At 48.8% G+C, this 17,393-nt stretch overlaps 1 protein-coding gene across 1 annotated transcript; it reads left to right on the top strand.

Annotated features, from left to right (window-relative positions):
- The first annotated feature begins 6,944 nt into the window (after positions 1-6,944).
- Positions 6,945-16,522, top strand: SHH (sonic hedgehog signaling molecule). The gene is made up of 3 exons (XM_084509397.1): positions 6,945-7,478; positions 12,086-12,347; positions 15,773-16,522. The coding sequence occupies exons 1-3, from the start codon at positions 7,170-7,172 to the stop codon at positions 16,477-16,479; spliced, it is 1,278 nt and encodes a 425-aa protein (XP_084365523.1). The 5' UTR covers positions 6,945-7,169; the 3' UTR covers positions 16,480-16,522.
- The last annotated feature ends 871 nt before the right edge of the window (positions 16,523-17,393 follow it).

Genomic DNA, 17,393 nt, shown 5'->3' with positions numbered 1-17,393 from the left:
GGTTTCTGCTTAGAAAGCCTCGTGAGGGTTGAGACCAGTGTCCAGAAGACTTGCTGAGCTGTCATACAATTTGTCTCCAGATGAGATTCATGAAAGATGCACTTCTGAGAACTTCTGGTATTGACACAAGTAACTTCAGTGGTTGACTCTGCAGGGATTGGGCCCTTCTCAGTTGGTGAGGATGTATTAGCCGATGGAGCATCCCCACACAATTTACTGAGCTCTCACATCTGCTTCTTCTCTTGGAAAGGATGGTGTTTTGTTAAGCTTTCAGGAACATTTCAGAGCCCTTTTTTCCGCTATCAAGGTGTTTTAGAGGGAAAGGATATAAATGAGCAATATGATAGATATAGGGAGCTCTTATTTTGGTTGGGCAACTGACGAGGCATATGGGAAATTTATTGCACTATAATTGTGTTATGTGATATCGATGCTGCAGTATTAATGACTGCAAAGTGCCCAGATTGATTCAGATGGCCATTTACTGTCATTATTACAAATCTAAATAAATAAATAAGAGCAATTGAATTGATGTATCTAAGGAGTGTTTCAAAGTCACCCGGTGACATATATGTAGGCGCTTGTGAACAGAGAGCGACTCAAACAGTATCGGGGACATTTTTTATTGGGGTCAGAAAGAAATAGAACAATTAAGTCATTTTCAGTCATATACAATATATTAGGAACTGTTTTAACAAGCACATTGCTAAACTGACTGGCATGAACAAAGCGTTTTAAAAAGCTGGGGTGTAAATATGCCAGGAAAAAAGAAAGAAAACATGTAAACTATGCTCAAAAATAGTCTGCAAATGTAAGGAAACAAGAAAAACTAAGACAATCATGCACATACCTCTCCTGCTGCCATGGCCCAGTGAATACAGTGGTTACCATGGCTGGATCTGGCTATGAGGTGGACTTTAGAGGGCAAGCTTTGTTTCTGATCTCTGCCCAAACAGAAAGCCTTGATCCAGTCTGTTGGTTTGTGTACTTTGGGCAAGCCAACCTCACACTGCAAGAGCCAGCAAGTTAAGTTTGAATTTATCTCATGCCTTCAGGTTTCTCTTAGCATCCCCTGTCTGGCTGTCATATCACACGAACTGGGAGATGTATTAACATTTGATATTCCGAAATATGACTCGGCACTTTTTCCTAAACTGCAGTAGCAGTACAAGGCAGACAGCAAGCATTACTTGCATTTTGCAATGCTATTCATGTATCAGCCTTTTTTTTCCCCTAAACAGAAATCAATATCTTAAGATGTAGGTCTTACTAAAAAAAGTATTCCTTCCATTAGACTTTGTGGACAATAATTATATATATCAAGCATACACTCCCTTTTTATGTTAAACTTACACAATTTATTAGCAGATAGTATCCTCAGAAGAGAAAGCCATGAGAGCAAACCTGCTATATATAAAATAAATAGCTTCTTCAAACTCAGAGATACATTAGAGAATAGGTGGTACCCCAAGACAGCCAAGTAAGAACCTGCTAGTATTGATCTGCATGGAAAAAATCTATTTTGGCTCTTCATACACCCACATCCTCTAATGATCATTGACTCAGTTGCCCAGATAAATTCCACAGATAAACAGCCAACACCCAAATTAACATACTAACCATTAATACTCCAGTTAACAATATTTATAACAACAAATATATAGAGATAGATAATTTCCTTTGAAGGTTTATTCCTAGCAATGTTTATATGATGCAAATATTGGATCTAAGTAACTTGCCAATGACCAAGAAATGCAAGTCAACATAACAAGTGGGACTAAAAATTAAACATTCTTGTACTCATGGGTGGTGTTTAAGAAGCTATATTTCAATATCTCTTATTTATATGGGTCACCAGGAACTTAAGAAGTATGTGCCATGACAACTTCTCACCCCTGTGCACTTGATTATGTTCACACCCACACATATATGCACACACACCAATTCAAGGTATACAGAGGGACAAAAAGAAAAAAGGCTTTCAAATACTTAGTTATAAAATTATGTGCTATTAAAAAAAAAAAAAAAAAAAAAAAAAAAAAAAAGGCAACAAACTAAACGAACAAGTTTTGGAGCTTATTACTTTTTTTTTTTTTTTTTTTTTTTTTTTTTTTTTTTTTTTTAACTTAACACCTGCTTTCCAGCTGCCTCTGCTGGGGACTGCAAAAAGCTGTGCAAGCCGTGAGGAAGATGCTCGGAGGTTGCTCCCAACGTCGAGCTCCCCTAGCGGCTGCTTCCCTCCCACCGGTACTGCATAGATTAAAATGCCCTGTTTGGGGTTTTCCCCCACTCATGACCAGAAGGAAGTGGCTGAAAAGTGATGTGGATAACAAACCAGGAAGGGAAAAAGAAACGATAATAATTCCTAACTGGGGCTTTCGTATGGAAAAAAAGGCTGAGTTACTTAAAGAGAAAAGACCCGGAAGAGAAATCTAAGGATTTCACTGTATATGTATAATTAGACAGCACGTATTGCCCTGACAAGTGCATAAGAAATTCTGTGCGAAACTCTGCTTCAAGAACTGGGTTATCAGAAAATATACGCGCACACACACACACACACAAAAAAAAAAAAAAAAAAAAAAACATATAGAATAATCCTTATGAATAATGCTGCCTATATTCTTTTTAGAAGGCTTTATTGACCAAATTCGAGCCAATGCATTAATATACAAGCAGATATATATAAAAACTGCAAAGTCAATGTCAGTAGATACAATTATTCTGAAAAACTGGGTTTTGTCTGTCTGTATACTCATAATGTTTTCTCCTGTGGCAGAAATGCCTATAGACTATTGCCAGACTAGGGGTGTGTTGGAGCAGATACTAGGCTTCGGCTGTGTGACTCCCTGACTTTTGCTGACAAACTGAAATGGGTGGTAAAATATGAGCTTAATTTGTCTCTTTGGTGCCAGGGTTTTGGCTTTGCTGGGGTTTTGTTGTTGTTCTTGTTGGGTTCAAGTTTTGTAGGATTTTTTTTTTGGAGGGAAATTCCTAAGAATAAGACCTGCTCTGCTTTTCACTATAAAGGAATAGTTGCCAGCTAGCCTGTAACTCTAAGGTGAAATTTTTAAGTTGATTTTAAAGAGAGATATTGCAATACCACCAGGATAGGCAAACAGGGATGAACAACTCCTTTAAATAAACTAGTTTAGCATCTTTATGAAGGAGGGTGGGGTATATAAAAGAAACAAACAAAGTTTAAGATGAAAAGCCTGCCTGATTCTCCTGCCACTTACACCAGTTTTACTCTATCGTAACCTCTGTTTTCACTGAAGTTATTCAGATTTTATTCTCTGTAGATGGGCATTCAGGTGCCATATTTCTTGGGAAACATCACAGGTGCAAAAAAAGGCTATGAGAATGAAGCTTTAACACTCTAATAAGTGGTAGTTGATTTCATAAGTCATATATTAAAGGTGAGCTCTAAAGCTGGCTGTTAAGGGTGATAAGTAATTGAGACCCATTTAAAATCTGCAAAGATCTGCCTCTCCAGTTTTCTGAAGGGAACTTCCTGTACTTTGGAATTAATCAAGAAAAAAAAAAAAATACATCAGTGCAAGAAAACTCAGAGAGTTTGGCCAACGAGCAACATCACTTGTGAGGTCTGAGCCCTTCCCTGGTTTAATGCAAAGTGAACAGCAGACAAGTCCAGATTTCAAAATAAATAAGTAAATAAATAAATAATAACTGAGATTCTCAAATGGAGATATTGCTGGATGGCAGCAAGGGCTAATGACGTGAAGTGCACATGGGGCACTTGAGTAGACACATCCCCAGGCCAGCATAATCCCATGACCCCGTGTATGGCCCCATGGGCAGGGGGGAAGCCTCAGAGATGTGATGGGTTGGGCAGAGCCACTGGAAGAGTCCAGAAGGAAGTGAGGAAAGCTAGGCCATGTGGTTGTGGCACACAAGAGCAAGAAAAAGAGGACTCTATGGGATTAAGGTTGGATGTGCCCATGGTTCCAGTGCCTGCTGCACCCAGGAGGACCAGGGTTCAAGGTGACCCAAGGGGCTCCCCACCACCCAACAGGGTTTTGGAGGCCCAACGGGGCAGCCCAGTGGCACCTCCAAGAGGGACCCAGCCAGGAACATCATCAACCTGGGCAGCCACAGGGAGGCTCTGGGGGCCTCTTTGTGAGGATTTTGGTGTGGGAGGGCATGAGAAAGGGGTGCAGAGCATCTCACTGCCCCCCTAAGGGCCTGGACAGGCCCTGACCTCCCTCCTCAGAGAGCAAAAAAAGCGGCCTGCAGGTTTTGGGGACAACAGGACAAAGCATTGATTTTTATAATCCAAACCGAGGCATTAATTCCTCTAAAGAAGGCATCAGTGCCCGACCTGGTGGCTGGTTTTGTTGCCCGGTTTGGCGTTGCTTGCCAAAAGGTGCAGGCAGGGATGTGTGCGGCGATGCTCCCTGCAGCATCCCCCTGCAGCAGGGGCAGGAGACAGGTCGGAGGGCTGTGTGCACGATGCTGGGAGTCTCTTGGCGATTGGGAAGCCCCCCACAACCTCCTCCAGAAGCGGGGGAGCTCGTCAAAGCCGGGAGAAGGCGCGGAGGAGAAGCGGGGCGCATCCCGGGGGCCCGGCCCCGCTCCTGCTCCCGGCCCCGGCAGCCGCAGCCTGCGCTGAAACTGAGCAGAGCCACCCCCAGCTCTGCTTTCTTTCACATCTAATTTGATAGGAGGGTGATTTCGAGCTTCCCCCAGTTCCAACTTTTCCCGATTTCTCCCTTTCCCCCCCTCCCCGTGCATTTATTGCTCGCATTTAATTAATTCCTTCTTTGCGTTTCCTTCCCTGTTAATCTTTGGGTGACTGCTTTGTACATATGGCAATCTGATAATGAGGGAGTTTATCCTTATTCTCAATACTTCTTCGCTGCAAAGCCTCCCTTTCCAGCGGCCGGCATATCGATCATCTTTCCTTGGGGAGGGGGACAAGGTAAGAGGGGTGATAAAAGATTTGCAGGATCCCACACCATTAGGAGTAGCTTTTATTCCTTGGCACTGTTTAATCAACTGTTATATCAAGTCATGCTGTTTAAGCAACCACATCAAAAGAACATACCCTCTTTTGTATAAATTATATATTCCTTGTATCTGTCTTCTCACATGCACGCAGACGGGGAGATAAAACTTCAGTTTGTTTTTTAATAGCATGAAGCAGGTATTTAGCTGTTATACAACTTGTTTCTGCAGCTCAGCTGGTTGATAAAAACCTAGAAGACAAGCTACTGGCTTTCTAACTTTTACCCATTCCCAAGTTAAAACGACCAAGTTTAAAGTTGGGAATGATAAATCAATGATTCACTCAAGCTCTACAAAGAAGCATAAATAACAGAAGAAAAGAATACGCTGCACAAGGGGGAAGAGCACCAGTCAGAGTCGCTTTGAGAGTTTCAGACCACTTCTTTCGGCTTTTTCCTGAAGTTTACGTAAAAAGATCACTTTGTCCCTTGAAAGTCCGTGTTGTCCTGCTCGTTGCAGTTTGCGGATATACAACTTTTTTGTACTTCTTAAAAACTAATTTTAAAGTCCATTTGCACGTGGTTTAGGTTGATTACGACTCAGCTCTATATCACAGACCGGAAAACTCCCATATAATTGCTTGCCCCAAAGAGCTGCATTTTTTTTTTCCTTAAATAAAGTAGATTTTTTATTTTTTTTTTCTGAAAGAGTGGACTTTGAATTACTTCAGCATGTCATCTTGGTAATTTTAAGAACTCTTTAAAAACTTGGAGTTTCTATAAATTGTATGTCCTTTGGAGCAAAGGCAAATGAGCCCTTTACAGGAACAGAAGTGTTTGTTCATAAGGGACTCTGCTTTTCTGTCTAACCTGCTCTATCAGCCCCATCTCTGCAATTTTGTTCGTCTTTCAACACCTTTGTCTGATTAGTAGCTTTTGGAGATCGGGATAAAGACATCACTTGCCACGCTGCATGAGATAACAATTAATTTAACATTAAACTTATCCCCTTTCCATTCACTTTGCTTGGATCGATCTCTGTTAATTGTGTTTGCGGATGCTTTCAACACTACGCTTTTCTTAAAAACTTAATGACACCCCGCGAGGAGGTGTAGGAGTCTAAAACGCTCCTCTTCGACTTCGAGCAAAGAAACAAAGAATACAGCCCCAGCGTGCTCAGGAGACCATCTATTTTTAATCAGCTGACTTTTCCTGCACTTCCCAAGGTACTACCTTATTTTAAACCGGGTGGTAGCTCTGGTCTTTGAAGAAAATGCTGCTTGGGTCCCTCCACTTTGCAGTTGTGGAATACAAAGTCAGACACGCCAACTTCACAAAGCTGCCGTCTCCTATCAGACTGGCTTGTTTCTCCCCCCAAAGTAGCCATTTATCTGCTAAAAGGGGAGTGTGTTTTAAAAATGCGTGGCTTTATGAGGGAGAGCAACATCTCTTTGCAGGGGGCAGAAACCTGTTACAAAGCCACTTAGGTGGGATCACCCCTAAATGGCATTATGCCTCCCCTGGGCTTTATTAGTTCCCCAGTACGTTTCTATTTGCACTGTTCCCCGATAATTCGGCATTTTATTTCCCTGCAACTGCCCTTAGAAACTTGCCTTGCACCGAGGCAGCTCGCTAATCTTATTTATTTCTTTATTATTTTTTTATTTCACAGAGGCATCTGTTCCTCTTGCTGACAAATGTACCATTCTGCCAAGAAAGTTTTTTTTTTTTTAAGAAAAAAAAAAAAAAAAACAGCGTGTAATTGATGTTATCCCAAGAAAGCGCAATCTCCACCCCTTTCAGCTCCAAGCCCTTCAGGTAAAAGGAAAAAAAAAAAAAATCTTTCAAGAATTTGTTGCCTTTTTGAGGGTTAAAACATCAGAAGACAAGCTTGTCTCGCCTTGGCCAATCAGCTCTCGGCCCTGGCAGCTATAATATAGAACTAAAGGCAGACTCCTCTCACAAGCGTCTTGCTTTGCTACCATTAAAATCAGACCCTTTTTGTCTCTCGCTTGCTGTCTCCCGACCAAACTCCGATGTGTTCCGTTATCAGCGACCTAAAGCCTGCCATTCCAGCACCTGTCTTGCTAGGGATCGGTGGATAGTATACGATTCAGAAAGCAGACAAGGACATAGGAGGAGAGAGAGCTCTAGAGAGACAGCCAGGGATAGGCACAGAGAGCTTTGAAGTAATTGGATTCAATGGACGAAATGCTGCTGTTGACAAGAATTCTCTTGGTGGGCTTCATCTGCGCTCTTTTAGTCTCCTCTGGGCTGACTTGTGGACCAGGCAGGGGCATTGGAAAAAGGAGACACCCCAAAAAGCTGACCCCTTTAGCCTATAAGCAGTTTATTCCCAATGTGGCAGAGAAGACCCTAGGGGCCAGTGGAAGATATGAAGGGAAGATCACAAGAAACTCCGAGAGATTTAAAGAACTAACCCCAAATTACAACCCTGACATTATTTTTAAGGATGAAGAGAACACGGGAGCTGACAGACTGATGACTCAGGTAGAGCCACAGAGATACCTGTATTTGTGTTTGTTAACCTCTCTGAGCAATCCTAAAGGACGCATCTGTCTTAGTATTTTTGAAAGCCCCCCCTTTCCCTCTCCCCCTCCTCCCCCCGCCCCTCCAAACTCGGCTAGTTTCCCCCATTGAATGTAAACCCCATCTATCCAGGACAAGTTAGCAGGGGCTGGAGCTGGAGCTGGCTAGATATATTTGGTGGGGGATCTGTGTGATACTTACAGTCATTACCGTGCCATGGCGTTCCCTGTAACTTGGTTTAGCGATTGCTGTTTGCATTTGTCCCCAAGGATGCACTTTGATCAAACGAATTGCATACAGCTCAGAGGACCCCAAGTGTATAGTGACCGCCAGGCCACTCACTCATTATTACAAGCGTAGTCCTCGGTTGGTGCGCCTGCTGACTTGATCTTTTTATTTGATTTATTTCTTTTTTTTTTTTTCTTTCATTTCATTTTATCCTTCTTCTTCTTCTTTTTTTTTTTTCTTCCTCGCGAGCGTATTCTAAATTTAGTAGGCATGCAGTCGTGCACTCACAAAAGGCAGCTGAAGCCGGATCGACCATTCCTCTCCTGATTCCGTATTATATAGCTCGTATTGCAATACCATCATTTGCAATTGTGCCCATCAGAGCGTAAATATATTGATATTTCTTTAAGGATGCTCGCCGCCAATGCTCTGGTACTTCCACAGGGGAGGGACTTGCAACTTATCAGCATTGCATCACCTTCTGTTTTAAAAAATCTGATGGCACAAGGTTTACAACTGGGTAAATATTGGATCTCGGGTGGAATCAGATTGCGGAACCATTTTATGCAAAAAGAGAGAGAAAAAGAGAGAGAGAAAATCTCTCAAAGAGTCACCTCATAATTATTATTCATGCTCACCAGAGAGCTCGGTGAAGTCAATTGCTCTGCCAATCCCGGAGTTTCTGAAACTACATGCAATCTAGGCACTGGAAATGGGTTTCCTCCAAATATAGGTCAACAGCGCTTTTTTAATATTAATACATTTAAGCCCCACCTTCAGCGCTGGAACAGGACTCGCCTGGAAGGACTAGGCGGGGAGTGGACGGCGAGGGGGTGTGCGTGTGTGTGTGTGTGCCGGGGCGGGGGGGTCTGGGGGGGGGGGAATTTCCCAAACTCTCCCCGCTCCTCGGGCCTGATTTTCCGCACGTTTGCCGGCTCTCCGGGGGGCGAGGGACCGGCGGCGCTGGGCACCATCTCGTGCCGACCACCTTAAATCGGCCGGTCCCCGGGAGCGCGGCGGCGCGCCTCGGCCACGGCTCCACCGCCCGCCCCGCTGCGCTGCGCTGCGCGGCTGCGGAGGAGCGCGGAGCCGGGTGCGCGGTGCTGGGGGCTCGGGGTGCGCGGTGCTGAGGGCTCGGGGTGCTCTGCTGGGAGCTGGGAGCACGGCTCTCGGTGCTCGCTGCTCGGCTCTCGGTGCTCTCCGCGCGGATCCCGGTGCTCGCTGCGCGCATGGCGCTGCGCGGAGCATCCCCTCCCCGGCGCTGCGCGCCCCGCTGCGCGCTCCTCCGCCCCCCTGTGCGAGCCGTGCGGGCGCATCTCCCGCATTTTCAGCTCCACTGAACTCCTCTCGCCCATCGATCGCGCCGCCTCGGCTTTTCCCCCTTCCCTCCGCAGGGAGGCTCCGCGGGAGTCGGGCGCCCGCCGGGGCACGGCGCATCCCTGCGCGGCCGCGCCGGTTCGTGTGTGCGGGTGGCGGAGCCGGGTAGGGGCTGTAGGGCCGGGAAAGTGGGCTATAGGGCCGCGAAGGTGGGCTATAGGGCCGGGAAGGTGGGTTATAGGGCCGGGGGGGGGGGGTGGGCAGCAGGGCTGACCCCGGCCCCGCGGCTCTCCCCGGCTCCGCGGCTGGCCGCTCTCGGCTGCATTAGCTGGCAGCGGCTGAACTCCTGACCTTCTGTCAACTTCCCTCAGACGAACGAAACGAAAACAAATACTTTTTTTTTTTTTTTCCTTCAGTGCCCGTGCCTTAGACACAAAGGGGGAGGCGGGCTGGGGAGGTGAGGCTGGAGGGGGGAGAAGAGATGGGGGTACCCCGGAAGGGTCGGAGGCGCAGCCGGGCCCCGGGTCCCCAAGACGGTGCTGGCAGGGACGGGGGAGGGGTCTGGGGACAGCCCCCGAGGTGCCGTGTCCCCTTTCCCTCTCGTTAAACCCCAGCCCTGCACCGCCCGCTTGGCCAGCCCTTCAAGCATGGAGAGATCTTCCCCGAATAGAATCGTTAAACTTGGAGAATAGCTGCCGAATGCATTAGCCGCTGGTTAATATTAACTCCGGAGGAGGGGGGGTGGTGGGGAGGGAAGGAAAAAAAAAAACGCAAACAGAGCTTGGGAAGTCAGGTTCTCAACTTTGCAGGTGACAACAGCAGTTTGCTGAAGGCTCCCCCTTCCTCCCCCCCACCCCAGCCATTGGCTGGATCCGGCCAAGAGATAAGGAGGCCGGGGCAGTATGATAAAGCTGGAATTTGTATGAAATAAACTCGCAATCTCGCGTAATGCAGGCACACAACCGGTGCGTGATGTGAGGAATTTAGAGATCAACTTGGCATTTAGGAAGCCCACCAGGTTGTTTACACTGACAGGTACCTGTTAAGTGTTTCCTTCAAGCAATTCATTTGTGAAGAGATTAGGAGCTGGCAGGAGAGGGCTTGTTGAACAACTTTGCCTCCACACAAAGCGTTAGTGGAGGCAGCCCTGCTGAGCTTCACGGTGGCTGAACAGAATTGGGCTTGATTTGTGGCACACGACCCAATGAATTAATAAATAGTCTGGGCTTCACGGCTTTTGACTCCGACAATCCAGCTCAGGCTGTATGAAAGGGAGGAAAAGTCCTTTAGGAGCTCCTTTCTGCCTCTTCCGACTCCGGGTCCTTCGCCCCTAAATAAACCAGCGGAGGAGCCCAGCCATCCTCCAGGTGTGCGAGGGTGGGGGGTAAAAAAAAAAAATAAGGGGGGTAAAAAAAGAAAGTCCAACTCAACTTCCTCGTCCTGTTGGGCTTTGCTGCCGGGAATTGGGTTGAAAATCCCCAAACGCCCGGCTCTTTGCGTCAAGAGCCAGGCCGGAGAGTCCAAAGTGAAGCAGCGATTGCGCTCGGTATCTCGGCGGGAGACGCGTATTGCTGGCATGGCTTTTTTTTTTTTTTTTTCTTTTTTTTTTTTATGGCCGTGATATATACACACGGCAACTTTCTTGTTGAGCAACCTTGTCACGTCCCTAAAAGCAGTGTCGCCGGAATAATGGCCGGGCCCGGCCTCCTTTGTGGTGCTCGGCGGGCCGGGGGGGCTGCGGGTGCCCGGGGGGAGCTGCTGGGGCCAGGCCGGGGACACCCGTGGGTTGTTTTCCTCTCGAATAAAAAGGAGAAGGAGTTGGGGGGAGTTGGCCACGCGTGATATATTTTTTTTCTGATGTTGTACCTGTAGCCGAGCGCTTTTCAGAGCTTTGGGTGCTGATTTCCCGTGTCTTGGGGCTGCCAGCCCCTTCCCCTGCAGAGAGCTGCCCTGTCCCCCCTCTTGGCCAAGACACGAATCCCTCTAACTTTTAGGGTCCCATTTAGAGCTCACCCCCTCCACCTCTGCATCACCTCCCTCCCTTCCCCCTCCCCATCTTCCCCCACCCTTTTCCACCCCCAAACCTCCCGGCCCCCCAGGGTCCCCCACGCACGGTGCAGCCCCGGGGAGGCAGGCGGCTCAGGAGGGGCGAAGGAAAAACACTGCGGTGCTTCCCCACGGGGCCCGAAACCTTTCCCTTCCACACAAAGGCTCTCGCAGCCCTCGTAGCATCCCTGCCTCGCCTAACTTCGCTGCTTGGCCCTCCCTTGCTTTCCATCTTCCCTCTATGAGCTGGTTTCTTTCTGCCGTGGGTTTGCTCGTATTTGGAGGTGAGCTCGGATGTGTGTTAAAGTGGGGTGAAGGCTCCCAGCCCATGCCGCTTTGGGGGCTCTAACAAGTGATGGCAGAAGGGAGAGAAAGAAAAAAATAAAAATAATATATATATATAAATAAAAGCACGTCTCCCTTCAACGCATAATGACTGTTAACGTGTACTGAGACCCCTTTCCACACAGAATTAAGCTGAAAAGACCCGGGGAGACGTTCCGGGGGGACTTCGAGATGGCGAGTGTTTGCTTTCGGCAGAAACTTTGCACTCGGGAAGGGGACAGGGCACTAGGCGGCAGGAATCTGCTCCCTGCGGGTGGCTCTGAATCCACGCACCCACGGCCCGGAGCCAGCCGTGGGGCGGAGGGAGCCCCCGGCAGGTGCCGGGGAGGGGTCGGCTCCATCCCGGCCCCCGCTCCTGGCTTTTCACCCCCTCTTCCTCCCGTGCCCACAAGTCTCACCCTCCTCTTCCTCACCTGTCTCCCTGGTAGCGGGGGAGGAGATGCTCAGCCCGCCCTGCGGTGTTTTTCTTTTTTTGGGGGGGGGGGCTGCAGCCGATTTTGGCTAGGGAGGGAGGGCAGGATGTGGCTTTGGGGTGCAAAGAGGGTTTTTTTTTTGTGGTGGGGTGGGGGGGGTTCGGGCTTGGCTGCAGCAGTGCCCCCGCAACCTTTCCCTGTGTGCCCGTGTCCCCGCAGCGCTGCAAGGACAAGCTGAACGCCCTGGCGATCTCGGTGATGAACCAGTGGCCCGGGGTGAAGCTGCGGGTGACCGAGGGCTGGGACGAGGACGGCCACCACTCCGAGGAGTCGCTGCACTACGAGGGGCGCGCGGTGGACATCACCACGTCGGATCGGGACCGCAGCAAGTACGGCATGCTGGCCCGCCTCGCCGTCGAGGCCGGCTTCGACTGGGTGTACTACGAGTCCAAGGCGCACATCCACTGCTCCGTCAAAGCAGGTAAGAGGTGGGGGGGACACCCCCGGACCTTTCTCTGTGCCTCCAGGCCCCCCATTTCCCCGTCCCCATCAGTGCTGCCCTCCCCGTCGAGGTCCTCCGGGGGTGCGGAGCGGAGGCTGAGCGCCGGCACCTGCCTGCTCCCGCCTCCGAGCCCCCCTGGTATAAAAGAAAGGGAAAAAAAAAAAAAAAAAAAAAAAGCCCAGCCAGCTGCAGCACTTTTTGACAGCGTTTTCTTTCGCTTGTTTGTTTGGCCAGCCTTCCCACGAGCAGCCACACACCCTTCTCCTCCCACCGTGGGATTTTGTGCTTTCCCCATCCAAAGAGCGCGTTCGGCGCAAACACCCGGTGGCCGTCTCCAGCTGCCCCGCTGGCTGCACGCCTTCCTCGCGATCGCTAATCTCGGAGCGAGAGCCGGCCAGGAAAATAAATACATAACGTGGTCCCCTGCCTTCGCCGGTAGCCGCTAGGAAATTCCCAGATGCAGATACAAACACATCTCTCTTTTTTTTTTTTTTTTTTTCCTCCCCTGTGCTTACAACGCCACACGCTGTCTCAACCCGGGAACAGCTCGCAAGAAATCCCCAGCTCGCCGAGTTGCATTTTCTCTGCGCAGTTTGGCACCTTTTTATTTATCTATTTATCTACTTTTATTTATTTGGGCGAACCGGTTGGTGAGTGCCAGCCACCGTCGCCACCACCTGCAGCTGGAGCGCATTGTGACAGCATCCTCTGGCCCAACAGAGCGCTGCGAGTGCCAAGAAACACTTGGGCGCAAATGAATATAATGGGCTTTCTCTAAATATATCCATTTACCTTAAAACCTGCAGCCCCCATGTCAGGGAAACCTGGCTGGCCTCACCATACCTGTCTGTAAGTGGGGCTCATCCTCTGGGTGCAGCCTGAAGCTGCCCAAACCAAAGCGGGACCTCTCCAGGCCCATAAGGGCTTTGTCCCCAGAGCCTGACACTGCTTTTGTTCATCTCCCCACTCCTTTCTAGCCCAAAGGGGTCCCCTCAAAGCCGTCAGGGTTGTGGTGGTATGAAACGTCCCTTTCAATAGCGAGGATGGGCTTTATAGCTCAAGGTGTCTGATTGTGGCGCACAAAATCCTTCTTGCAGGCGGCCACCCTAATCCACCTCCATGTATATTTCATAGGAGAGGAGCAACCCCGAGCTGCTCATTGAGATTCCGCACACGCGGACTTTGGGGTAACATTTAGTGCGTGTCAGGCAGGGTCGTGTGACTGTACCACGCGGGTTGCGAGGGAGCAGGCTTGAATTCCACCCGCTTGGTCTGGTTTCACACTGTGGAAACCTCGTTTCATGACAGAGCATCTTATGAGAAGATTAAACCCCCATAATGGCAGGCAGGAAGATTCTTTATCTAGATCTCTGTTTGCAAAAAGTATGATCCCGGAGACTGGAATGCAAAGAAGAGTTCCCCCAAGGCCTGAATTATTGTCACCAGGACAGAGGAGGGAGAGGCAGGGGTGGTAAAAAGGACATTGATAATGCGCTACAGCAAGTATTTAGAGCAAGCTTCTACATTTAAAATTCAAATACACATCTTGAGTGCCTTGGAAAAGTGGCTCTGCTGTGCAAATAGTGCTTGGAAGGTCCTGGGTTTTTTGGAGAGTATGTGTGTGAATTGGCACATAGGGTTTCTGCACCTGAACAAATAGGGAGGGGGAGAAAAGGGGGGGAAGAAGCTGGGAAAAAAATGGAAGTGTCCTCTCTTCCAAGAGTGTCTGCATTTATTACATGAATCAGAATGACAATGCTGATCCTTTATTGGATTTTAATTAGAGAACCCAAACAAGCGCTGCTCAAAGAAGCAGATTTTCACACCTCTGCCAATTCACTGGCATGTTTGTAGAGCTGCTACACTACTAGATCTATTCATCAAGTCCCTGAATATGCAAACAAAGCTCAAGCCAGACCTTTGCTGCGGGCTTGTACGAAGGTGTAGTTTGCTAGTGGAGGACTCAGCATAAAGCACATAGCTTGTTTGTTGCCATGTCCTCCCTGAAGAGGCCTTGGAGATCTCGTTGCTTCATTTCTGAAGGAGAAGTGATAAAGTCGTTAGCAAATCAATAACATTCTAATTTTCGCCCTTCCTGTCCTTCCTGAGAAAGTCATTAGGAGACACTCCAAGTGTTTATTTAAATCATAATAGCTTCAGCACCAGCCACAGAGGCAAAATATAAAATCTGACTGCCTTTAGGAGATAAATTACCAGGACTCTGAACTGGCGTAGTGAGTAACTGGGAGAAACCAAGGGAAGGCAAGGGAAGGATCAGGAATGTTGATGACTGTAGCAAAGGCACTTGCTGCAGTGACATACCATGGACTACAGCCCAATGTAGAGAAAATGAGACCCCTCAGTCCCTAGGCTAAGTCTGGAAAATGGGAATGGTCCTTTCCAACCATACCACACAAAGCTAAACTTTCATAAGGGAATTTGCGGGAGACACTTTAAACCCTTGTCGCTATTTCTGATTTGTTTAAACCTACAGTTATATCTCCTGCTAACACTCAAAATCAGCAGTGGTGGCTATGACATTTAGTGTCAAAACTAAAACTAGTAGTGTCAAAATTCTACCTCTGAGCAGTTCCAGCAACAACTGAGCACGTGAAGGAGGTGCTTGTGTTGGGCGTAGGCATGGGGATGCCCTGGAACCACTGCTCCAGGACAGGACCTTGCTTTTGGTGGGGTGGGAAGGTGAGGGAGAGGCTTCTGTTTGGGGAGAAGAGTGAACTGAAGTCTTGGGGACTGCAGGGCAGGGGTGTTACCAGGGATGGGGTGTGGACCCCAAAAACTGCTGTGCTGAGGGGGAAGGCAGAGAGAGCTGGGGCAGCGTGGTCTAGTGGCAGAACGATGAGGTGTGCCGGCCATAGGAGGAGGGTTCAGCAAATCTAGGGGGTCTCTCCCTGCTGCTTTCCACGGGAATAAAGCACAAACCAGTCCAAGCCACCTTCCTGCCCCATGGTGTTCACTGCCTAGGAGCTGGGCTCCTTTAGTATGAGCTCCCTGAGGGCACTGAGCATGGGGAACAGCCCCCTGGAGGAGGAGCGACCTCCTTCCAGCAGAGCCGCTCTGCTTTGCAGGCCCATGTGTTACCTGGCAGCAGCTGTCAGGTGCAGGGCAAACAGCACCCACGTGAAAAGCTCCTCCTGGAACAATATTTATTCCGGAACAGCTTTTTCAGCCAAGGTGTTTGGGCCAGTTTGCCCAAGGAGGCGAACGCGACTGACGGGCTCCAAAGGGAGGCCCACCCGGACGGCCGTAGCATTGTGCAGTTGGAAGGGGACTTCTGGGGCTGGCTGAGGTTCTGGAGATGTTTGGGGTGGGTGGAACCCATGGGTGGGACCCACAGGTGGGACCCGTGCCCACTCTAACCCCGCTGTGCCTCTCTCCTTGTGCAGAAAACTCGGTGGCGGCCAAATCCGGGGGCTGCTTCCCTGGCTCGGCCACGGTGCACCTGGAGCACGGCGGCACAAAGCTGGTGAAGGACCTGAGCCCCGGGGACCGCGTGCTGGCGGCCGACGCTGATGGCCGGCTGCTCTACAGCGAGTTCCTCGCCTTCCTCGACCGCGAGGACGACTCCCGCAAGCTCTTCTATGTCATCGAGACGCGGCAGCCACGGGCCCGGCTGCTGCTGACGGCAGCCCACCTGCTCTTCGTGGCCCCCCAGCACAACCAGTCGCAGGTTTTGGGGCCTGCCAGAGGCCATGCCCTCTATGCCAGCCGCGTGAGGCCGGGCCAGCGCGTCTACGTGCTGGGCGAGGGTGGGCGGCAGCTGCTGCCGGCGGCTGTGCACCGCGTCATGCTGAAGGAGGAGGCGTCGGGGGCTTACGCCCCGCTCACCGCCCAGGGCACCATCCTCATCAACCGGGTGCTGGCCTCCTGCTACGCCGTCATCGAGGAGCACGGCTGGGCCCACTGGGCCTTCGCGCCTTTCCGCTTGCTCCAGGGGCTGCTGGCCGCCATCTGCCCCGGTGGCGATGCCCCCGTCACCGCCACCGCCACCACCGGCGTGCACTGGTACTCGCGGCTCCTCTACCGCATCGGCAGCTGGGTGCTGGATGGCGACGCACTGCACCCGCTGGGCATGGTGGCGCCGGCCAGCTGAGAGTGGCCGGAGAGGGACAGAGACGGAGCGGGAGGAAGAAAGAGAGAGAAAATGGGGCTGGGGTGTTTTGGTTGGGGGAGGGCGGGAGGGGAAGGAGGAAAAAAAAAAAAAAAGAAGAAAAAAAAAGGAAGAAGAAGAAAAAAAAAAGGAAATAACCCAAATGAAATGGAAAAAAAAAAAAAAAAGGAAAAAAATGCATATTTTTAAAAAAGAGCACGGATTAAGACTTAAAAATAATAATAATAAAATAATAATAATAAAGTAGGACAGTCCAAAGTAGACTTTAAGGGAAACAAAGACCCCGGGAAGTTCTGTTCCGTTTAGTTTATAAATATATATATATTTTTATTTGTGTTTTTTGTTGTTGTTTTTGTTTTGTTCATTGTTTTGTTGTTGTTGTTGTTGTTTTTTTCTTCCTCTCCTGGATATTTATTTCTTTGGTATGTTGAATAGATGTTTTAAATGATATGAACCGGACCTTCAAGAGCCTTAAATAGTTTCTTTGATAATTTATTATCATGTGAACTGTACTCACAGGGGAAAAAAATTATTTTGTGAGGCCGAGCAAAACTGCGCAGAGTCTATTTTTCTACATGTCATGTGTGTCCTGACTTTCAGAAAGCAAAATTCTGTACTTTCCCATCTCTCCGTTACATTGCTCCTTCATTTCAGTGAGTCTAGAGTAACAAGCAAGCAAAAACAAAAAGAAAAAAAAAAAAGAAAAAAAAAAAAGAGAAAAACTTCATGGGGGTCCGTAAATTATATTTTTATACACAGAATTGTAAATTAGATTTTTTTGAGAGATCAATACTTAACTGAATCACATTTCATTTTTTTGAAATAGTGTAAAATATGAGAATATATTATTTTAATTTAAATAGTTTCAAATGTAACGTCATTTCCTGTATTGTTTT

The sequence above is a fragment of the Aythya ferina genome, assembly GCF_964211825.1.
Source record: "Aythya ferina genome assembly, chromosome: 2".
Taxonomy (NCBI): domain Eukaryota; kingdom Metazoa; phylum Chordata; class Aves; order Anseriformes; family Anatidae; genus Aythya; species Aythya ferina.
This window is presented reverse-complemented; position numbering and strand designations above follow the sequence as displayed.